The sequence below is a fragment of the Stenella coeruleoalba genome, assembly GCF_951394435.1.
Source record: "Stenella coeruleoalba genome assembly, chromosome: 21".
NCBI classification, from domain to species: Eukaryota; Metazoa; Chordata; class Mammalia; order Artiodactyla; family Delphinidae; genus Stenella; species Stenella coeruleoalba.
In genome coordinates this window covers 9007700-9032248 of record NC_137167.1, presented here as the reverse complement: position 1 = coordinate 9032248, position 24549 = coordinate 9007700, and the positions used below count along the sequence as shown (strand labels likewise).

At 39.6% G+C, this 24549-nt stretch overlaps 1 protein-coding gene across 6 annotated transcripts in view; it reads left to right on the top strand.

The window, feature by feature from the left end:
• Window positions 1-24549, top strand: part of UNC5D (unc-5 netrin receptor D) — a 597345-nt gene that overhangs the window by 311901 nt on the left and 260895 nt on the right. For all 6 annotated transcript variants that reach the window (XM_079909331.1, XM_079909333.1, XM_079909330.1 and 3 more), the window contains exon 2: window positions 18609-18827. In XM_079909331.1, the coding sequence (XP_079765457.1) occupies window positions 18609-18827 (219 nt within the window). The remainder of the gene's footprint in view (window positions 1-18608; window positions 18828-24549) is intronic.

Sequence of the window (24549 nt, the reverse complement as noted above, 5' to 3'; positions counted from 1 at the left end):
CATGCATACCAGGCTTCACCCTGGTGCAATTAAGCTGATTAGGTGATACTAAGCTGCTCAAGTATGTAGTAGGCTTTTTTGTTGTTGCTTTTTTTCCCCCCTGAAATTCCTTAAGTCGGATGTCAGGTTCTCAAGGTACAACTTCAGGTCTTCTAAATGTGTCCAAACGCATTCCAGCAAAGACGAGTGACCTTAATCTTCCAAGAACATCCAGGTCCCCAGTATTGGCCACTGGGTTTCCATCTTAGATAGAGCATTGTAAGGAAAAGGTATGTAAAATTTTCAGACATTTCTTGAAGTGCTGCTGAATAGACGGGGTTCTTGCTCTGACGGTTTCTTCTTCGCAAACAAAATAATCTTCAGGATGAAAATCTACTTTTTCATCCTCTGCCCATCCATCCATCCCTTAGTTTATGTTTAATAATTATATTAGTGTGCTAACAATAAGTTGTTATTTATTGATTGCCTAATATGCCATATAATATCCTAATAGGCTTATAATACTATATTATTCTCTTTCTACATGAAATAATATGAAGGATAAAGTAGCTTAGAGTTAGATTCAAATCCAGGTTTTCTTCCTAATGAATTATATGATCTTAGGCCAGATATCTAACTCCGAAGCCCACATCAGTTTCCTTGCATCAGGCTGCCCCTTGATAAAAGTTATCAGGAGGAACAATATTTCGTGCTTCAATACAACTTGGTATAAATCTGTTTCCGACGGTGTCTAGCAGCTTGTCTAAGATGGATGAAAAAAGTAAGCCCCCTCTATTGTACAAGTTCCACCTCCCAATCAGATAACTGTCACATCAGATCAGGATGCAGCTTCTGTTGTTGGTCACTAGTGCCATGTGCTGTATTGTCAGCCTTTGTTGAATCCCACATCCCAGCAGGCTCAACTAAATCTGTGTATTAGGAAAAATAACAAAGGAATTAAAGGCTTTTACGTGAGCATCAAAATCTCATCCTTCTATCAACGTCTTAGGTGATTTCCAGAAGAAGGACTTTGTTGTACAAAGAAGGTCATCTCATTAAGAAATGGACGACAAATCCTGTTCCTTTTGCTGTTCTTTATGAATCTCGCACATAAAATACTGATTTTTTTTTTAAGATGTCAGTTTTTTTCCTGCATAAGACCTTTTTTTTTTGGTCTAGAGCTAGCCGTTCTTGTCAATGTTGTTGATTTTGGAGTAGTGAAACTGATCTGTTGATTGCTGTAACTCCAGATTGGAGATGAATAAAGGAATTAATGGATTGGAGGAAATAACATAAAAAGTAAGGTGTTTGGTGTTGCTTAGCACTTGATACTAAAACAGTAGAAGCTATACAGTTTTTAGATTCAAGTTGTTTTACTTTTAGAGATTATACAGTTAAACTTCCTAAAAATCTATAAAACATAAAATGGTAAAAAAATGAATATGCAATTCATAAAAAGTAAATGAAAATAGTTGAATATTCTTTAATAGTCAAGTTTGCTAGTGATCAGAAAGTATATTTTAAACAGTATTTGTTTTACCCATCAATTAACAAATATCCCCCAAACACGTTTTGGTGGTGAGGATGAAAATTGGTAAACTCCTATAATGCTGGTGGTAATGTCAGTTTGCATTGTCCTTTTTTTTTTTTTTTTTTTTTTGCGGTACGCGGGCCTCTCACTGTTGTGGCCTCTCCCGTTGCAGAGCACAGGCTCCGGACACGCAGGCTCAGCGGCCATGGCTCACGGGCCCAGCCGCTCCGCGGCACGTGGGATCCTCCCGGACCGGGGCACAAACCCGCGTCCCCTGCATCGGCAGGCAGACTCCCAACCACTGCGTCACCAGGGAAGCCCTGCATTGTCCTTTTGAAAATAAATTTAGTCACACGTGATATGCACTTAGTACACATTTATTTCAAAGATAATGGTCAAAAGTTTCATCACAGTTTCATTTATCTATGTAATTATTTAGAATATCACACTCTTTGCCTTCATGGAACTTAAAATCGAGAGGAAGGTGAACTGATATATATGAAAAACTATGTATTAGTACAAAGCATTATGGAAGGACCAAGAAAAGGAAGGTAACACAGAATTTTTGTTGTTCCAGAAGGGCTTCATATATGATGTGCCAACTAAGCTGGGCCCTGAGGATAAGAACGGGCTATTAAGCAAAAGAGGGCCAAAACAGTACTTTGGACAGAAGGGAAAACTTGGATGCCAGTCCCAGATGAAGAGCATTTGACCCCTGAAAGAACTGAGCAACAGTCCCTCTAGCCCCCTTGTGGTGAAGTGATTTGGCAGGAAGCTAGAGACGTAAGCACAGACCAGATCATGAAAGGTCTTGCTTGAAAGCCATGTCAGAAAATAGGAATCTTATCCAAAGGATTTGGAGGGTTTTTACGACAGAATGACATGTTTGAATTTGGATTTGGCAAAGCTCATTCTGCGTGTAGGGTGGATTGAAGGAGGGCAATCAAGAATGTTGATGACGACAGGACCAGTTGTAGTCATTGAGGGGAATGATGGTGGTGGCCAGCGTAATGGGAATAGGGATGAAGAGCTGGTCTTGAATTTAGGAGACAGAACCAACAGAGCTTAGTGTTAAATTGGATGTGGGAGGGTGAGCAAAGGAAAAGTAGGCGACCTCCAGGTTCTAGCTTGGGGGACTTAGTGAATATTAGGACTATTCTTTGACTGAGGGCATATGGTCCAAATAGTAGGTATGAGGGGCTAAGCCCTAAGTTCTGTTTTAGGCATAAGAGGTCTGTGAGATCTATGGGGACATTTAGGTGAATACATTAGGAGGCAATTTAATGTAAAGGTTTGAAGCTGCAGAGAGAACTGCTAAAGATATATATTCATGTGTAATCAGGATATAGATGATAAGTGGAGAATTAAAATATCAATGCTATAAACCTAACATTTGGAAACAACGAAATGTTAAAAAGTAAGGAACTACCAAGAACAAAACTGACATATCTACTCTCAGTCATTAAGAATTGGTTTAATGAAAAGTTAATAATACCATGAGATACTATGAGACAAAATGAGATACTATCTTGAAGTATACATACATATATATATATATATATCCTATTCACAGAAAGCCAAAATATTAAATATACATCTGAAAAAGAAAGATGAGAGAATGAAAGATACCTAATTATTAATAGTATTAGTCTTTGGGAACTTGGTAACTATGGATAACAATGTTTTTTTAAAATACATATATTATTTGTACTTTTCTATAATGTAGCATTGTATAATAAGCCATGATTTTCAATAGAAAGTACATCATAAAATGTTAGATTTTTTTGCATTGTATTTGATTTTACAAGAATATTTGCAAGTTACAGTGTCATCATAAAAGAGATTTTACAAGATTGTTTGCTCGGTAGAATTTCTCAGTAGACATTGATACAAAATGTAGTTGTAAATTTAATCATTTGTGTCCCACCCAGACAAAAGCAGCATATATAATGGGGAAAATACTCTAGTAGATGTCAGTAGAGAGATTTCAACCAAGTCTGCTCCTTAGAGCTCTTTAGCAAGTGGTTGAACCTCTGAGGGCCTCGCTTGCTTCTAGGATAAGAGAATTGGCCCAGATTTTATCGAAGATGAACTCCCACTCTATTTTGCCTGAGTCAAGGTCACATAGAAAAAGTTGTATCAAACCATGTTCCCGTTAAGTCAGCCCATATTTATTCAGATATATGACTAAATGGTCACAGTCTGAGTGTTTGTTTAAATGTGACCTGACATCTAATGGAAGTGTATTTATTTCGGAGAGAATTTAGTGTCTGTTCCTTATGTTTTTGTTTCCCCTCTTTCGTTGCTCGTTTTTGTCATGAAAAGATTGAAAGTCCCTGCTGTGTTAACGTGTAGAACATAAAACGCCAAGCTCTTCCTGAAAGGTAATTTTCCAAGAATGAAAAATATGAGAATGGTGTTGGATTGTTTGGTTTTCTGTCATTCAGTGTTGCGTTAAAACAACTATTCTTCCATAACCATGAATGGCCTCACTCTTAAACTGTCAGTTACAAGTGAAAAGTGATAACACGCTGAAAGCAAAGCCTTTCCCAATTCCCACTAGGTTTTCAGATGAATTTGAAACCTAATCAATGGCCCACACTCATACTTAAATGTATCCATTATGGGGGGAAAATTTAAACAATTTTTAAGCTCCATCTTGAACACCGTTTTCAATAAAATATTACCCTTTTAATTTTACATTTTAAAATGAATAATTTTTATCAACCTTACAGTCTAATTTTTTCCATTTCCCCCCCAGGGACATATTTATTTGTTTTTGTCCTGATTGATTAATTTCAATATACTAGAAGTTAGACACCATGAAGTAAAATCTAGATGTTGCCATAGTTTAGTTTACAGAGCCTTTTATATGCCTTCACTGGAATAGAAAAGTGTGTGTGTGTGTGTGTGTGTGTGTGTGTTCTGATTCAAACTGTTTATTTAAGAACACATTTTAAAATGTTGAAAAAGCAAAACAATAAAAATTTAAATCATCAGTAATCCCACCACACATAGAAAACCATTGGGCTAAATTTGGCCTCTTACTTTAGAATCCCTTTGGACAAACTGTTATTACGGGAACAGGCGTCTCATGCTGAATCTGATTGCACGTTGCTTGTTTCCACTAAGGGACAAGGCACCATCAGAACTAGTATAAAATCTCTGGCTTTGACCCAATTTCAGAATTCAGTTTTGCAGATGACTCAAGCAAGAGCTGAAATAGTGGATGATTTAAAAAACCCAAACAACAAAACAACTTCCCCTGTGATCTTGGGAGAAATGTCAATTGTGTTAGTGTGGCTAAAAGAAAATAACTCCTTCTTCCATATTAGAACAAACATCGTTTCTTCCTCATTGAAAGCATGCACATGGAATTACTTTAAACTGGCCTTAGGGCTCATGCTATAAACCAAGACATCCGTCTTTCTTTGATACGCTGATTACTCTGTGTCTACGTCTCAGAAAACTTAAAGGAAGGTGCATAGAAATAAGAGATGTTAGAGCCAAGTAGGTCCAATAGTTTAGTACAAATGTCAAAGTCAACTCTTCCAACTGTGAGTTATAAGGAAAATGATATTTAACTCTGCATAACTCTTCAACTGCCATTCCATGCACTCATGGCAGACGTGTGCACGTACAATGACCTCAGTTGGAATGCCTTCCCCAAGTGTTCTCCTTTTCAACTCCTACACCTGAACTATGCTGAAATGTAACCCTCCGCAAGATGCCTGCCACAGACCATCCCAAGGAAAGTTAGGCTTTCTCTCCTCTGTGCCCTGTGACATTTTGTTTATACTTCCAGTATACTGGTAGCATGCTTGTCATTGTTCTGTAATTATTTGTCTCTAATTTAATCTGAGAACTCCTTGAGGAAATTAACTATGTCTTAGTGTTTGTTGTTGTTGGTTTTTTGGCTGTGCTGTATGGGATGCCGGATCTTAGTTCCCTGACCCAGGGATCGAACCCGTGCCCCCTGCAGTGGAAGTGTGGAGTCTTAACCACTAGACCACCAGGGAAGTCCCCTCAGTTATCTTTCAACTCAATGTCCAGTACCTAGAACACGGTCTAACCTGAGTGCATATGTACCCATATGTCAATTTAATAAAAAGATTGAATATATTAAGGTAAATTGTGATAAGCTGGGGAATGATGAATGTGCTTTTATAAGCTCTACTGAATTCTGAAGTTTCTTGTGTGAGGAACTAAGAAGGTCTCTTCAGATTCCTTTGAATGCATTGAAGTGTTGTTTACCATCTACTCTGCAGAATTTAAGATCTGCTCAATGGAACAATATCTTAGACCATGCATGAGAATGACACAGGTGACATGAACTATGCACATGCAGTGATATAAAGCATTTCCATTTTTATTAGAGGTTGGGAAGAAGGCAGATAATTTCTGAGTTTAAAAAAAGGTTTTATTGGGGCCTAGGGGAAGAGTCTGGGTTTCATAAATCGCATTAAATATTTGGTGTGTAAAATTCCGGCTGTTCTGCATTAAATGGATACAGTGTATCCCCCATCTAATTAAGTAACCGTATGGAGACAAGTCATACTTACATAAACAAAAGCAGAGAACCCAGCTCTATTGTGTTGTCTTAGATTATGTAACTTGGTTTCCCTGGTATGGCTTTCTGCTCTGACTTGGATATTGCCGTAGACCAAATACGCTCCCAGACATTGAATGGAATTTAAAGAGCTATTTCTAAGGTGACTTGCTTCATTTAAATATTGCAGTGAGGGGGGCCCTGGAATACTATGCAGTTTCCTACATTTAATAACTGCTTGCCTGTTAAAGCCAGTAGTTTTGGGATGTGGCCAACAGGAAATCCATTGTGTATTATTACACTGCTTTGCAGGATAACCATGAGGCTGGCGTATGGTTTAACCATTCACTACGTGTTTACTGAATAGATAAATGCCTCACAGCATGTTTTCCGAGTTTTTGACCTAACACGATTGCTCTAACATACATATGGGTAGCAAAGAGTAAAGATAGTTTATAAACAGTTCATATCATGAGGGCACTGGGATGAAAATAATAACCATCACAAAAATTGAAATATAAATTTGAGGGTAATAAGTTTTAGAATGGAAATCTAGATCATAATTATAATTCTCTCTCCTTTGTTTGCAGTTCTTTATCTAGGCAATGATGCTGATGGCATTGGTAGTGGTGGCAAATTAAATTTATGTAACATTTTATAATTTACTATATTTTTTATATATATTATCTCACTTTACCATCACAAAATACTAATACATTTTTATCACCCCTTTTATGGATGAGAAAAATGGAACCTCAGTATTAAGTTACCCAAGGTAATAGAGTTGAACCAGACTTTATTTTATTTATTTATTTATTTTGCGGTACGTGGGCCTCTCACTGCTGTGGCCTCTCCCGTTGCGGAGCACAGGCTCCGGATGTGCAGGCTCAGCGGCCATGGCTCACGGGCCCAGCCGCTCCGCGGCATGTGGGATCTTCCCGGACTGGGGCACGAACCCGTGTCCCCTGCATCGGCAGGCGGACTCCCAACCACTGTGCCACCAGGGAAGCCCTGAACCAGACTTTAAATCAGGTTACTTGATCCTAGAGTTCTCTGGTTTTACCGGATTTAGACTTTGCTTTATGGCCGGGTCATTGCTTGGACTTGGGAACAAATCTGCATGTTTTGTACCAGTGAGAAGATAAGAGTACTTTGGAGATAGAAGAGAAAAAAAGAAATGAAATGTATTTCAAAGTACTCTTGGCAAAAAAGTATGAAAAGAATTTAGAATTCCTCAAAGTCTGTTGAAGGTCAACATCATTTATACTCTAACCTCATGGAGTGCCAGCATCCTTCACTGATGGTCCAAGGGTTTGTGACTCCCAATTTGAAATGACTTTGGGCTCCAGTGTACCCAGTCCCATTACAAATTTCACATTTCAGACAGTCCAACATTGGCAGTTTTATATGGTTAAAAACATGATGGAATGAAAAAGCCCCAGTTCCAGTCCCTTTATTTTTGCTGAACTGTGTCCTTGTATTTTATATTCCTTGTATTTTTTTTATATATATATATAATTCCTTGTATTTTATATATATATTCCTTGTATTTTAATTGGAGTTTTAGTGGTTAAATATTCCTGCTTAAAAGAGATGAAACTATTTCTAAGTGCAATGTTGAAAAATCCTTCTCATTATTTTATTCTCAAACAGGCTTATTCTTTGACTTCTTTTTCTGTTCCTGACTTTAGAAAGGATGCCTAGTCAGTTGAATATAATTAGTTGAGTACTTGCTGTGCGATTCTCTCCAAAATATTTTCTCAAGACCCTCTCTAGGTGTGTCCATCACACACCCATGCTGACCTGGAATTACAGTCCAGCCAAAGGGATCACTGAGCGATCTTTAAGATGAATATTAGACTTATCTTGTGGTTCCTCGCCACTCTTTTGGTTTTATGAACTGCACATAATTGCCATGAGACAGGCACTCACTAAATGACCCTATTGCGCTTCTAAGGGTCCATTCACTTGAACTGAAATGGAATTGTGAGGTGTTTCAGTCAGATCTGTGTTCAGATTCTTACTAAGCTACATAACGTTAGACAAGACACATAAAGTGTTTCCTCAAATGCAAAAGGGGGTCCTCGCTGTCCCCACCTCGGAGTGATAGTGTCAAACTTAAATGACTTAATCCATGTAGAAGCCTCATTACCATAACCTGTAACCATTCAGTAAGTGGCAGCTCTTACTTTTCTCTCTGCTAACATAGTTTCCATGTTTGTTTAGCTTCCCCAAAACTACTTAACACTGAGTGCATTGGGATTTAATAGTGAAGCTTGGCGCTCTGTCTTTAAGAAGGTAGATCTGGGGCTTCCCTGGTGGCACAGTGGTTGAGAGCCCACCTGCCGACGCAGGGGACACGGGTTCGTGCCCCGGTCCGGGAAGATTCCACATGCCGCAGAGCGGCTGGGCCTGTGAGCCATGGCCGCTGAGCCTGCGCGTCCGGAGCCTGTGCTCCGCAACGGGAGAGGCCACAACAGTGAGAGGCCCGCATACCGCAAAAAAAAAAAAAAAAAACCATAGATCTGGGTGTATCAGTGAGGAGTATTTTCTGCAAAAACAGGAAACCTGATTTAAAAATAACAAATTATCTGGAGATATATGCCTCCTGGTGTGTGTTCAGCCTCTTTGTTGTCAGAGCTGGTATCTCTGTGTCCTTCTTCAACTTTTCCTTGTGATCTTCCCCAGTTAAGACAGAAACAAAAAAATACGTCGGTACCCACCACATTTATTCCTTTTATCAGGAAAATAAAAGCTATCTCAGAAAGTTCTGTTTATCACGCATTTGCCATTGAGGGGTGTCACGTGGCCATTCCCACCTGCGAAAAGTAAACTCAGTCCGTGACTTTTCATGCCTCTACCAGGTGGGAGAAGGCAGTTGGCAGGTCAGTCAGCAGCATTTCTCACACCAGGTTTAAAACTATAATCTGAATTATAGAGCAGTGGCCAATGTATTGCGATTACAAGTAAATTTACCTTGAAGCCCAAAATACCCATGCAGTCTTCCATAAAACCATTTATTAAAGTAAGTCATCACCACTACCCCACACCCCAATCCCCTCCAAAGGATGGGATTTGTCAGCAACTTTTAAAAAAAAATTTTATTGAAGTATAGTTGATTTATAATGCTATGTTAATTTCTGCTGTACAGAAAAGTGATCGGTACACATATATATTTTTCATATTCTTTTCGATTACGGTTGTCATCAAATTTTTAAAAAAAATTTTTTTATACACTAGGTTCTTATTAGTTATCCATTTTATACATGTTAGTGTATACATGTCAATCCCAATCTCCCAATTGATCCCACCATCCCCACCCCCAGCCACTTTCCCCCCTTGGTATCCATACGTTTGTTCTCTACATCTGGGTCTCTATTTCTGCCCTGCAAACCGGTTCATCTGTACCATTTTTCTAGGTTCCACATACATGCATTAATATACGGTATTTGTTTTTCTCGTTCTGACTTACTTCACTCTGTATGACAGTCTCTAGATAGATCCACGTCTCTACAAATGACCCAATTTCGTTCCTTTTTATGGCTGAGTAATATTTCATTGTATATATGTACCACATCTTCTTTATCCATTCATCTGTCAGTGGGCATTTAGGTTGCTTCCATGATGTGGCTATTGTAAAGGGTGCTGCAGTGAACATTGGGGTGCATGTGTCCTTTTGAATTATGGTTTTCTCTGGGTATATGCCCAGTAGTGGGATTGCTGGGTCATACGGTAGTTCTCTTTTTAGTTTTATAATGAACCTCCATACTGTTCTCCATAGTGGCTGTATCAATTTACATTCCCACCAACAGTGCAAGAGGGTTCCCCTTTCTCCACACCCTCTCCAGCATTTGCTGTTTGCAGATTTTCTGATGATGTCCATTCTAACTGGTGTGAGGTGATACCTCATTGTAGTTTTTTTTTCAATTTTTTTTTTTTTTTTTTTTTTGCTGTACACGGGCCTCTCACTGTTGTGGCCTCTCCCGTTGTGGAGCACAGGCTCTGGATGCGCAGGCTCAGTGGCCATGGCTCACGGGCCCAGCCGCTCCGCGGCATGTGGGATGCTCCTGGACCGGGGCATGAACCCATGTCCCCTGCATGGGCAGGCGGACTCTCAACCACTGCGCCACCAGGGAAGCCCCCTCATTGTAGTTTTGACTTGCATTTCTCTAATAATTAGTGATGTTGAGCAGCTTTTCATGTGCTTCTTGGCCATCTGTATGTCTTCTTTGGAGAAATGTCTATTTAGGTCTTCTGCCCATATTTGGATGGGGTTGTTTGTTTATTTAATATTGAGCTGCATGAGCTGTTTATATTTTTTGGAGATTAATCCTTTGTCCGTTGATTCGTTTGCAAATATTTTCTCCCATTCTGAGGGTTGTCTTTTCATTTTGTTTGTAGTTTCCTTTGCTTTGCAAAAGCTTTTAAGTTTCATTAGGTCCCATTCGTTTATTTTAGTTTTTATTTCCTTTACTCTAGGAGGTGGATCAAAAAAGATCTTGCTGTGATTTATGTCAGAGTGTTCTTCCTATGTTTTCCTCTAAGAGTTTTATAGTGTCCGGTCTTACATGTAGGTCTCGAATCCATTTGGAGTTTATTTTTGTGTATGGTGTTAGGGAGTGTTCTAATTTCATTCTTTTACCTGTAGCTGTCCAGTTTTCCCAGCACCACTTATTGAAGAGGCTGTCTTTTCTCCATTGTATATCCTTGCCTCCTTTGTCATAGATTAGTTGACCATAGGTGCGTGGGTTTATCTCTGGGCTTTCTATCCTGTTCCATTGATCTGTATTTCTGTTTTTGTGCCAGTACCATATTGTCTTGATCACTGTAGCTTTTTAGTATAGTCTGAAGTCAGGGAACCTGATTCCTCCAGCTCCGTTTTTCGTTCTCAAGATTGCTTTGGCTATTCGGGGTCTTTGGCGTTTCTGTACAAATTGCGAAATTTTTTGTTCTAGTTCTGTGAAAAATGCCATTGGTAGTTTGATAGGGATTGCATTGAATCTGTAGATTGCTTTGTGTAGTATAGTCATTTTCACAATGTTCATTCTTCCAATCCAAGAACATGGTATATCTCTCCATATATTTCTATCATCTTTAATTTCTTCCATCAGTGTCTTAGAGTTTTCTGCATACAGGTCTTTTGTCTCCCTAGGTAGGTTTATTCCTAGGTATTTTATTCTTTTTGTTGCAATGGTAAATGGGAGTGTTTCCTTAATTTCTCTTTCAGAGTTTTCATCATTAGCGTATAGGAATGCAAGAGATTTCTGTGCATTAATTTTGTATCCTGCAACTTTACCAAATTCATTGATTAGCTCTAGTAGTTTTCTGGTGGCATCTTTAGAATTCTCTATGTATAGTGTCATGTCATCTGCAAACAGTGACAGTTTTACTTCTTCTTTTCCAATTTGTATTCCTTTTTTTCTCTGATTGCCATGGCTAGGACTTACAAAGCTATGTTGAATAATAGTGGTGAGAGTGGACATCCTTGTCTTGTTCCAGATCTTAGAGGAAATGCTTTCAGTTTTTCACCATTGAGAATGATGTTTGCTGTCGGTTTGTCGTATGTGGCCTTTATTATGTTGAGGTAGGTTCCCTCTATGCCCACTTTCTGGAGAGTTTTTAATCATAAATGGGTGTTGAATTTTGTCAAAAGCTTTTTCTGAATCTATAGAGATGATCATATGGTTTTTATTCTTCAATTTGTTAATATGGTGTATCACTGATTGATTTGCATATATCGAAGAATCCTTGCATCCCTGGGATAAATCCCACTTGATCATGGTGTATAATCCTTTTGATGTGTTGTTGGATTCTGTTTGCTAGTATTTTGTTGAGGATTTTTGCGTGTATATTCATCAGTGATATTGGTCTGTAATTTTCTTTTTTCGTAGTATGTTTGTCTGCTTTTGGTATCAGGGTGATGGTGGCCTCATAGAATGAGTTTGGGAGTGATCCTTTTTCTGCAGTTTTTTGGAAGAGTTTTAGAAGGATGTGTGTTAGCTCTTCTCGAAAATTTTGATAGACTTTACCTGTGAAGCCATCTTGTCCGGATTTTTGGTTGTTGGAAGATTTTTAATCACAGTTTCAATTTCATTACTTGTGATTTGTCTGTTCATTTTTTCTATTTTTTCCTGGTTCAGTCTTGGAAGGTTATACCTTTCTAAGAATTTGTCCATTTCTTCCAGGTTGTCCATTTTATTGGCATAGAGTTGCTTGTAGTGGTCTCTTAGGATGCTTTGTAGTTCTGTGGTGTCTGTTGTAAGTTCTCCTTTTCATTTCTAATTCTATTGATTTGAGTCCTCTCCCTCTTTTTCTTGATGAGTCTGGCTAATGGTCTATCAATTCCGTTTATCATCTCAAAGAACCAGCTTTTAGCTTATTGCTCTTTGCTATTATTTTCTTTGTTTCTATTTCATTTATTTCTGCTCTGATCTTTATGATTTCTTTCCTTCTGCTCACTTTGGGTTTTGTCTGTTCTTCTTTCTCTAGTTCCTTTAAGTGTAAGGTTAGATTGTTTGAGATTTTTCTTGTTTCTTGAGGTAGGCTTATATTGCTGTAAACCTCCCTCTTAGAACTGCGTTTGCTGCGTCCCATAGGTTTTGGATCGTCGTGTTTTCATTGTCATTTGTCTCTAGGTATTTTTGATTTCCCTTTTGATTTCTTCAGTGGTCTCTTGGTTATTTACTAACGTAATGTTTAGCCTCCGTTTTTTGGCGCTTTTTACATTTTTCTCCCTGTAATTGATTTCTAATCTCATAGTGTTGTGGCCAGAAAAGATGCTTGATATGATTTCAGTTTTCTTAAATTTACTGAGACTTGATTTGTGACCCAAGAAGTGATCTATCCTGGAGAATGTTCTGTGTGCACTAGAGAAGAAAGTGTAATCTGCTGTTTTTGGATGGAATGTCCTATGAATATCAATTAAATCTATCTGGTCTATTGTGTCATTTAAAGCTTGTTTCCTTACTAAGTTTCTGTTTGGATGATCTGTCCATTGGTGTAGTGAGGTGTTAAAGTCTCCCACTATTATTGTGTTACTGTCGATTTTCTCTTACAGCTGTTAGCAGTTGCCTTATGATTGATGTGCTCCTATGTTGGGTGCATATATATTTATAATTGTTATATCTTCTTCTTGGATTGGTCCCTTGATCATTATGTAGTGTCCTTCCTTGTTTCTTGTAACATTCTTTATTTTAAAGTCTATTTTATCTGATATGTGTATTACTACTCCAGGTTTCTTTTGATTTCCATTAGCGTGGAATATCATTTTCTGTCCCCTCACTTTCAGTCTGTATGTGTCTCTAGGCCTGAAGTGGGTCTCTTGTAGACAGCATATATGTGGGTCTTGTTTTTGTATCCATTCAGCGAGCCTGTGTCTTTTGGTTGGAACATTTAATCTATTCACATTTAAGGTAATTATCGATATGTATGTTCCTATTACCATATTCTTAACTGACTTGGGTTTGTTTTTGTAGGTCCTTTTCTTCTCTTGTGTTTCCCACTTAGAGAAGTTCCTCTAGCATTTGTTGTAGAGCTGGTTTGGTGGTGCTGAATTTTCTTAGCTTTTGCTTGTCTGTAAAGCTTTTGATTTCTCCATCAAATCTGAATGAGATCCCTGCTGGGTAGAGTAGTCTTGTTTGTACGTTCTTCACTTTCATCATTTTAAATATGTCATGCCACTCCCTTCTGGCTCATAGAGTTTCTGCTGAGAAATCAGCTGTTAACCTTATGGGAGTTGTCTCGTATATTATTTGGCATTTTTCCCTTGTTGCTTTCAATAATTTTTCTTTGTCTTTAGTTCTTGCCAATTTGACTACTGTGTGTCTTGGCGTGTTTGTCCTTGGGTTTATCCTGTATGGGACTCTCTGTGTTTCCTGGACTTGGGTGGCTATTTCCTTTCCCATGTTGGGGAAGTTTTCGACTCTAATCTCTTCAAATATTTTCTTGGGTCCTTTCTCTTCTCCTTCTGGGACCCCTATAATGCGAATGTTGTTGCATTTAATGTTGTCCCAGAGGTCTCTTAGGCTGTCTTCATTTCTTTTCATTCTTTTTTCTTTATTCTGTTCCGCAGCAGTGAATTCCACCATTCTGTCTTCCGCGTAACTTATCCGTTCTTCTGCCTCAGTTATTCTGCTATTGATTCCTTCTAGTGTATTTTTCATTTCAATTATTGTATTGTTCATCTCTCTTTGTTCTTTAATTCTCCTAGGTCTTTGTTATACATTTCTTGCATCTTCTCGATCTTTGCCTCCATTCTTTTTCCGAGGTCCTGGATCATCTTCACTATCATTTTTCTAAATTCTTTTTCTGGCAGGTTGCCTATCTCCGCTTCATTTAGTTGTTTTTATGGGGTTTTATCTTGTTCCTTCATCTGATCCGTAGCCCTCTGCCTTTTCATCTTGTCTGTCTTTCTGTGAATGTGATTTTTGTTCCACAGGCTGCAGGATTGTAGTTCTTCTTGCTTCTGCTGTCTGCTCTCTGGTGGATGAGGCTGTCTAAGAGGCTTGTGCATGTTTCCTAATGGGAGGGACTAGTGGTGGGTAGAGCTGGCTGTTGCTCTGGTGGGCCAAGCTCAGTAAAACTTTAATGTGCTTGTCTGCTGATGGGTGAGGCTGGGTTTCCTCCCTGTTGGTTGTTTGGCCCGAGGCGACCCAGCACTGGGGCCTACCCAGGCTCTTTGGTGGGGCTAATGGCGGACTCTGGGAGGGCTCACGCCAAGGAGTACTTCCCAGAACTTCTGCTGCCAGTGTCTTTGTCCTCACGGTGAGACACAGCCATGCCCCCCCTCTGCAGGAGACCCTCCAGCACTAGCAGATAGGTCTGGTTCAGTGTCTTATGGGGTCACTGCTGCTTCCCCTGGGTCCCTGTGCGCATACTACTTTGTGTGTGCCCTCCAAGAGTGGAGTCTCTGTTTCCCACAGTCCTGTCATACTCCTGCAATCAAATCCCGCTAGCCCTCAAAGTCTGATTCTCTAGGAATTCCTCCTTCCGTTGCCAGACCCGCAGGTTGGGAAGCCTGACGTGGGGCTCAGAACCTTCCCTCCAGTGGATGGACTTCTGTGGTTTGTGTTCTCCAGTTTGTGAGTCACCCACCCAGCAGTTAGGGGATTTGATTTTTGTGTGATTGCGCCCCTCCTACCGTCTCATTGTGGCTTCTCCTTTGTCTTTGGACGTGGGGTATCTTTTTTGGTGAGTTCCAGTGTCTTCCTGTTGATGATTGTTCAGCAGTTAGTTGTGATTCCAGTGCTCTCGCCAGAGGCAGTGAGAGCACGTCCTTCTCCTCCTCGATCTCGAACCAATGAATCTGGTTGTCAGCAACTTCTACGCCCCAGCTTGGAACTTCTGTTGGCATCTTCCCAGCCTGATGGGTTAAGAAGGGGCTACTTTCCTGGGGTAGCAGCCTTTTTGTTGCAAGGGAGGCATGTAAAGGGCAGGGCACTGCTATACCAGCAATTCCGGTCTGAGCCTGGTGAGGATCCTGGGGAGGGGAAGCGGGGAGAGGGATCTGTATATGGCAAACAGCACTCCTAACACTTCACTATACATACAAAGCAAACAACAACAACAAAAGGAAAATATGTAACTTTTCTGTTTTCACTTACTGTATTTCATTTCTTAGGATGCAAACAAATGGTAATACATATAGAAATGTATACCCACAGTGTCTCACCTTTCCACTCTTACCCTCATAAATTGATTTTTTTTTGTTATTTTTTGCTTTCCTGGACCCTGACCTGTTTCCTATACATACATGATATTAACGTGGCCTCAGTAATAGTTAAGATAGAATGTTACATTCTGCCTTTTCTTCTTCCTTTGAACATTGATTGATTCTTTTGTAAATTGCTTTTCATTTTGTTTTAAATTGAAGTATAGTTAATTTACAATGGTGTGTTAGTTTCAAATGTGTAGCAAAGTGATTCAATTATACATATATATTTTTTTGTTTTGTTTTGCTATGTACCTAGATTCCTTTCCATTATAGGCTATTACAAGTTACTGAGTATAGTTCTCTGTGCTGTACTGTAGGTCCCAAACTCCTGATTTATCTCCCCTCACCCCATATTCCCTTTGGTAACCATAACTTTGTTTCCTGTGTCAGTGAGTCTTTCTGTTTTGTTAGATTGACTGATTCTTAATGCAGGGCCTCGAGGTTGCCGGGACGGTTACAGCCAATTTTCCCATTCCACTCTCCTGCTCTCTGTTTTAGATGAAGACTCAACTTGTTATTTTATCTGATGGGGTTTTACTAAAATAGCAGGAAGGTAACCTAATTGCTTTCAGATCTCTCTGTTTTGTGACTCAGATGGTTAAAACTTGATTTATCTTATCATCCAATACCTTTGTATGTCATTTTACTTAAAGTGGTTAAATGTGGTCTCACTATTTACTTACAGATTGGTTTTTTGTGACCCACACCCCATGTCAGTAGTTACTTCTGACATTTAGGCATTGTTACTAATTAAGCAAAAACACCTCATACAGCATTTAGCACTTACACCCCTGTTCACTCAGGCTACCACCATGGGGGTCTGCATATATTCTTTATCAGGTGACCCTTTTCTGCAACAGTGAATTACTTTGGACAGAACTCAAGCCCCTGATGGGAGTGTGAGCTGTTTGATGCCCACATAAAGTCTTCTAATACCTTTGTCATTTCCTCTAATGCATGGATTTACAGAAGCCTGAGGGACTTGGTATTTATTGAAGATGGAAATTGCTGTGAGCAGTCAGTAACAGAATGAATTAATATATGATACATATTATGAAGTCCATTGTAAATATAATTTAAAACATTAAAAAGCACCTCTCAGATTCTATCCTGAAACCCTTCTTATTCCATGTGATATGTACACATTTTATTTTCTGAGGGAGTTTATCTAACTTTTATAACTTAAACTGTTTGCTCTCTTATTATTTGGAATATTTGTGTTATGATGCTTTTTTGGCGTGCGTTAGCTTTTCTATTAACATGAGTTAACTTTTCTATTACAAATGCACTTGTAGCTTATAAATATCAAACTCTTTAATATGTGAGGCATTGCCCCCCCCCAAGTTGATACATTTAATGAAAAAAAAGGTTTGGAGAATCAAACTATTGTGTTTAATTCATTTCAGTGGCATGACATAGTGCTTATGTATTCCCGTTGGCGAGCAGTCTTTTTCATAACTCAGTGTCTTTTATTTTCTTCCTTACGCAAACATATAATTATAGGCAGTCATTCCTCCTGTGTCCTAGTTCCCCCCCTTTTACATTTACTAATTCTCTCTACAGGTTCTTACAGCAGGACATTCCCCCTAATATCGTGAATATGTTTATCCTTGACAGTGCTTACTCATTTAGGTTATTGACTTGAGTGGGAATAATAAGAGGCTCTGTTTGTTCAGAATTGCATTGATGCCACCCAGAAAGCCGGGTTAGGACACAGGATGCACCTGGTCTCCAGGCTCTGTCCTGTTGAGCTAGATTGTTGTTCCAGTGGTTTCATTCGGTCCCTTTCTGCAGCTTAGCCCTAAAGACTGATTTGCTTTGAATGGGAGTAATCCTCTCTGGGGCATAGCTGATCTGGTTATTGAAATCTTTGCTTGCTTTGTTCTTTGGAATGGCCACGGGAAGGCACAAGATAGGGTTTCTCTTGGTTATGCTCCCCATTGCTCAGCAGTTACACCTTTCTTCCCTTGACTTTGTGCTAGTTTCCTGGGACTTAAGTCCTTGCTAAATGGAGTGAAGAGACAATGAAGCCAGGTCTTGGCTTATGCTTTTTCCTTTTCATATTGTTTCTCTCCACTCGTCAGTTCCCTGTACTTGGGGAGACTCACATCTGTTTCTTCCCTTTGAACAGATGTAACTATAGATATTAAACTAAAAACTTATAGCTTGTAGTGATTTGTTTTAGTTCTTAACCTTAAAAGTGAGGTAGCTTTTGGGGTCAGGAGTGCTGGGTGTAAAGAATGATGGTCAAAGACAAGCAGAAGAAATGTGTATTCCTTTTAGAAGGTTTAGTAAATTTGGGGAAGAAACGCTATCCAAAGTAGAATACCAGACAATCTCCAAAGTTTCATAGGTAAAGAAAGTGGACAGTTTGGAATCTTTGGGACATGTCTTATGATCGACCATCCTCCACCAACGTCACCATTATTTACACTTATTTATGGGAAAACCAAATCTATTCCCTCCATTATTTCAAAGTTTTGAGGCAGCTTGGGCCCCTCATTGAACACTTTGCCAGACTGAATCTTAAGATTTAGCCTGTCACCCCGCAGATGTTTATCTCAGGTCTTTCAGCAAAGGCAGATTCAAAACTGTAGTTTGAGAGGGTCTCCTATTCATTGTTTTCACTCGTCCGGTAATACTGAGTGTGTGTCTAAAGGTACCGTATCATGCTAATTCAGTCTCTAGAAGATAATTCATCTGCACAGGCCTTACAAGCATGCTGTGTTAGGATACAGAGTTTTCCAGCACAGATCATTGAAGCAGGTGGTTCTTTTTGGCCTGATGTACGTGCTGCCAGTGTAGACTGTGTTCTGATATCTTCTTCAATTTCACAGGAACTGACAATGGCGAAGTCCTCCCTGAATCCATCCCATCAGCTCCTGGGACGCTGCCTCATTTCATAGAGGAGCCAGGCGATGCTTACATCATCAAGAGCAACCCCATTGCACTGAGGTGCAAAGCAAGGCCAGCCATGCAGATATTCTTCAAATGCAATGGCGAGTGGGTCCATCAAAATGAGCATGTCTCTGAGGAGAGCCTGGATGAGAGTTCAGGTAAGAACAGGAAGCAATCAGAACCACCTACGGCAGCTTCTCAGATTCTCACATTGTTATATGAGTGCTTAAGCCACCCCCATTACCTCATTTGAATGAGGTCATAGTAACATCATCTTTGGAATATCATGTACAGTCATATCTTTACATGACTCCACAGCTCCCTTGCCTAGTGTACTCCAGTATGGTAGAGTTTTTTATTTTCCTGCTCTATATAACTTTAAGACCTAATTTTGTATGGAAGTTAATATTCTCATTGGAAATAAAACCAGGCATTCACTGTTTTCATTTTTCTGAATTCTAAATACTTTTTCAAGACATAAATCCTTCACCAAACACCTTTTTTTTTTTGGTACGTGGGCCTCTCACTGTTGTGGCCTCTCCCATTGCAGAGCGGGCCTCTCACTGCTGTGGCCTCTCTCGTTGTGGAGCACAGGCTCCAGATGCGCAGGCTCAGCGGCCATGGCTCACGGGCCCAGCTGCTCTGCAGCACGTGGGATCCTCCCGGACCGGGGCACGAACCCGTGTCCCCTGCATCGGCAGGCGGACTCTCAACCACTGCGCCACCAGGGAAGCCCCACCAAACACCTTTTTAAGCAGCATAAATTCAGTTTCTCTCATCTTTCCTCCTGGATATTATTTTTGTGTGCTTCATTCTCCACAGTTGGTGGTTTCTGTGTCGTCTTTAAGTTCTTTTTATTACCGTGTAGTCATAGAGCCCAAATTAGAAGACCAAATTCGGATAGGATCTCCAGTATAAAAGAATTTCAGGACTATCGTTATTGGCTTGGCTACTTTGGCTGATGAGGAGTTATGAGAATAGTGATCACACTAGCTAATGTTTGTTGAGCACTTACTATATACCAGGCCTTATCTAAGCATTTGATAGACATTATCTTACTGTCTTTTCAATAGCTCTCTGGGGTAAATAATGCTGTCACTGTGTTCTTATAGATAAGGAAACTGAGGCTCAAAGAAATTAAGTAAACTATGGGCTTGTGCTGGATCTGAAAGTAAGATCATTTGACTCAACTTTAAAAATTTATAACTTTTATATTTTAACATGTAACAGAAAGAGTATATGCTTTTGAACTTTGTCTCCTCAGACTAACTGAAAATTTAGCCTCATCCTAAGTCCAGTCTGGTGTCACCCTAGGTTATTGATGTTATTAGTTCTGAACTTATTCACTAGATGTCAGATTCTGAATAAATCAAAAAGCCTGAGTATAATTAAGAAGTTTCAAGGTGGCTTAATTTATTAACTGTATACCAGTGCTGTTCAATACACTAGGCTAGGCCTTTCAGAGTATTCCAAGAAGGGTAAGAGGCAAACACTGATCTCTAGACCTTCATAGCAGCTAATAGGTATAAGACGAATACGCCTGTAAGTGCAGTACAAATGAAGTTATGATAAATGTCTGAAGAGAGGTAGATGGCACTAGGGAGGATTTTTTTAAAAAACCATGTCTAACTAGGGCTCTCAGGAAAGGGGTGGAAGCTATGGTATTTGAAAGGGACATTGATGAATATGTAATTCAGTTAGGCATAATTGATGCTAAACCCTATGGGGGAGTGAGGAGTCTCAATGGGCAATATTAGCAATTGAAAGGTCAACATTAGCAAATGAAAGAAAGCTGAGTGTATGTTCCACACAGCTTGGTTTGCTTGAAATATGAAATAGATGTAGGAGACAGCAGCTGATAGCTGGAAAACAGCTCAATCAGTGGCATAAAAGACCTCAAATACCAGAGCAAGGAGTCTTTTAATTAATTTTATGGATATTTTGCTAATGGTGGGGGTTGATTATATCGACACATGGGAATGAAGTGGCTTTGAAGCTATGCTTCAGAAGATGAATCTAGCCAGAGGCCTTTGGAATGGTAAGGAGAAGTAGGAATGGGGAAGTTAGGAGGCTGGGATAATTCAGTTGAGAAAGTAAGGTCTGCTTCTGGAGCAATGGCCACAGAAATAAGAACTAGATATCTGATGTGAGAAACACTTCAACAAATCAGACTTAATAGCTGAATGAATAAATGAATGAATGGAGAAATAAAAACTAATCTTTTAACGGAAGCTAAAGGGTAGTCATCACAGTAGCAAGGAGAAAAGTCTAAGCTCATTGTTTGGACAAACTGCACTTGAAATACTTACGGGGTATAATGAAGAGATATAGATCTGGAACTTGGTAGAGTTCAGAGATAGAAAAGTAGATTAGGTAATCATCAATAAAGAATGAAGCCATGGATGTGGAGGAGTTGTCAAGAGAGAGTGGGTAATATGACAAGAAAATGCAGGTAGAGGAACACCTCCCTCAGGGTCAGGAAGGAGACAGGTCAGCAGCCAGCAAAGAAGTGAGCGGGGTGTGCTGCGTTCCAAAGCAAAAGGAGAAAACCATTTCATAGAGATCGTCAGGAATTACCCTGGCTCTACTTAGGAATCAATGAAGAAGGAGGCAGAGAACTAAACACATATATCAGCAGTGCTAAGCATTATGCAGTTCTGAGCTGATCCGTGTTTGTAGTATGAACGCATCAAAAGGTAGAGAAGCACCTAAAATCTTACCACAGTTCCCTATCCGTTCCACTTTGGAACTAGTATGAGGAAAAAACCGAAAGTGCTTGTTTTAGAGATGCTGTTCTTCAGACCAAAAGCATGCTTAGAACTTAGGAATCTAAGTGTGCGAATGGGAGGGGATCTCAGGGGTAAACCTAACAGCCGTATTTTATTCATGAAATAAAAGGTTCCAGGAGATACAAGTATTCATGGTATAGTTCTTTCTAGAACCCAAGTCTCCTGATCTTCACTTTAGATACATTTCCTTGACACTGTAAGCCACCTTTACATACTTATTCCTGCGGTCTCCTTCCCAGTCAAAATATTGACACATTCCCTTACTGACATAAGGGTGGGTTTCAGCACCTGGCTCAGTATTTCCTGTCATGAATCTGTTCAGTGTTTAATTTCCCAAGTATATAATCCAATACTGTTCCATTGGAGTTTCTTTATTCCTGACCATTTCAGCCATCTCTCTAAGGGCCAATCCCTTATTCTATGTTGTGTTTCTGGCCCTGTTAAAGTTTATAACAACCAAAGGTATGCAGACATTTCCAGGATTCCAGGTATAGTTTCCTTCTTTAAAGAGGAATTTGGCAAAATCAAGGCAAAGGAAGAGGACAAATTGAATCTTGGTGCCACCAAACTTTCTGCTTCTGTGCTCCCAAGGTTGGGATTTTGGAGAGACCTAGGTGGATTGACCTGGTGTTGGAGAGTTAAGTCACAAACAATAGCTATCTCACTTACCTTGGCATGCAGTCTTCCAAGAAGACACTTGGTGTTTTGGAAGAGAGCAGCAAAGGGAACAGCGTTTCCCATAGGAGCAAAACCCTATAGAACAATGGTAGAATATGAAAGGTTTATGTCTCGTATTCAGTTAGTCCAACCAGAGGGACTCAAATACTAGTGGCTCCATGGGGCTGTGTGTTTTATCCTCGGACATTGCTGCCCTAGATTTTGCCCAGTAATGAACTTAAAATAGCAGAACCCCTTAGGGTAAACTGCTCCAAATAAAAGATAGGAAGAACATTGAAAAATGATCAACTATTTTTTTATACCACTGCTAGAAAATCCTATATCCGTTCTCATTTAAAGACCTCTTGATAAGTATTGCAGGCCAATTTAACACTCTCCCCTCTTGTCATTTCACAACATTCTGTTTTGTTATTGCTTCTCCCTTTTAATTCCCTTAGCATTGCTGGGCAGCTCCATGTCTTGCAGATAGCAGCGTTGATTACATTCTCTGCCTCCATGAAAAAGACTCCCCTCTTGGCTTCCTTTAAAAAAATAAAATAAGACCAATAAAAGTCTCAACTTTCAAAGGAACTGGGAAGAACAAAAAAAACATGAACGACAAAATCTGAAGAGATTATACACCGATTTAAAAAATAACCTGTTGAGAAAGAATTTTAATAGCTACTTTTTGGAAAAGAATTTAATAAGCACAACCATTTCTTCCAAGTCATTTTGACTGAATCAATAGGAAATGTCTCTCCCTAAAACTGTTTTTCTTCTGTGTGGTTAATGAAAATCACTGTCTACCACACACTGCAATTATGTTTCCTAAGCTCTGCAGTAATAGTGGAAAAGTGGAAACTGGAGCAAGATGAGTGGAGATATTAGACCCAAAACTAATGCATAAGTGTAATTAAGGTTGGAAACGAAATGGCCTCAGGTATTGAAAAATAGATGCATTACTTCCCCTGGGTTCTTCAGCGTGGAGCTGGAGCATAGGGATTGACTACCTTTACAGCCTTAATGGCTTTTGATGGGGTCTGAAAAATAATTCCTGCCAGTCCAGTGGGAGGGAATGATACCGAGAGACCAAGGATAATGGGACCACGTTTGACCAGAGATAGAGAATGCTCCATGCTCTTTTAAGAAGTTGAAAGTAACTGCTTCAATATCTTTGGCCAACGTGGTCTCTATTTCTAAAATCCTAGAGAACTTTGATTCTTTTTACTTAGAGGTTTTCTTTCTTCACAGAACTAATGGGAAATGCATAGGACCTGGGAGTGCTGGGAGTCGACACAGAATCTTTTGTATTTCCAAATTGGAGCAATAAATCCTTTCAGTTGTTAAAGGCTGCACACTGCCTTTGGTCTTTCTGGCAATTTGGCCCCGTCCTCTAACAGTTCAAATAAGAAGAAAAAGGATTGTATGTTTTCATGCAATTTAGCTTGGAAAACCCAGAGCTAGAGTTCTTTCCTGCAGAAAGCACAATTTATTTGACGTGAGTTACTGTGTTTGCACAGACACGGCTATACCTCTTAGTAATGTACACTTTTAGTTCTCTGCACAAGCCGAGCGATCGTCTTCCATTTGTTCTGCCTCATTTCATTTGGAAATATGGGAAGTCTTCTTCCTTGTATTTTTCTTCTGTTAGCATCTGGAGTTGAGAGGCAATCCCAATTCAGGAATCATGCCCCTGAGAAAGGAAAGGGGTGGATTGTTCAATAATGCACAAATGCGCGCGCGCGCGCGCGCGCACACACACACACACACACACACACACACACACACACACACAGAGAGAGAGAGAGAGAGAGAGAGAAAAACAGCAACCAGCAAAACCCATCCTTGACAATCAGGATAATGTAGCCTGTGGGAAGCTTGAGTTATCAATAAGCTAAACCACTTCTTTACTGTTCAAGAAAAACGGAGTTCCCTGAACAAGCCTCCATGGTTTTTATTCTACCTCGGAGATACCAAAGTCTAATGAGCGAAATAACGCGTATTTCAATGTGTTATGGGAAAAGTCTCAACTCCAGTAGACTAATTTTTCTTCTTAAAGAATATCATTTCAGGGATTTCATTGTGTGTGATTTCCTTAAACAACTGGAGTCACTCTCTGGGAAGAAAAGGTTAATGGATTGTGTTGAGAAAAGGGAAAAGAGTAGAATAAAAAATGTATTAAATCTTTAAAGTTTGTATCTAAGAACTTCGCTCTGCTGGTGATGGGGATGTGAATATAGTATCCTCCAGAAAACCATTAATTTGAAGTTACCTCCAAAGATTCACAAATCACCGAGGTGCATTTGGGAAGCATATATTTGAGACCACAGAACACAGCAGTAATCCATCTCTGAAGTGTTCCATTTGACAGTTTGTGGGTTTAAAACCCACAACTATAGAAACATTCTCCGACCCCACCCCAGATTTCATCCTG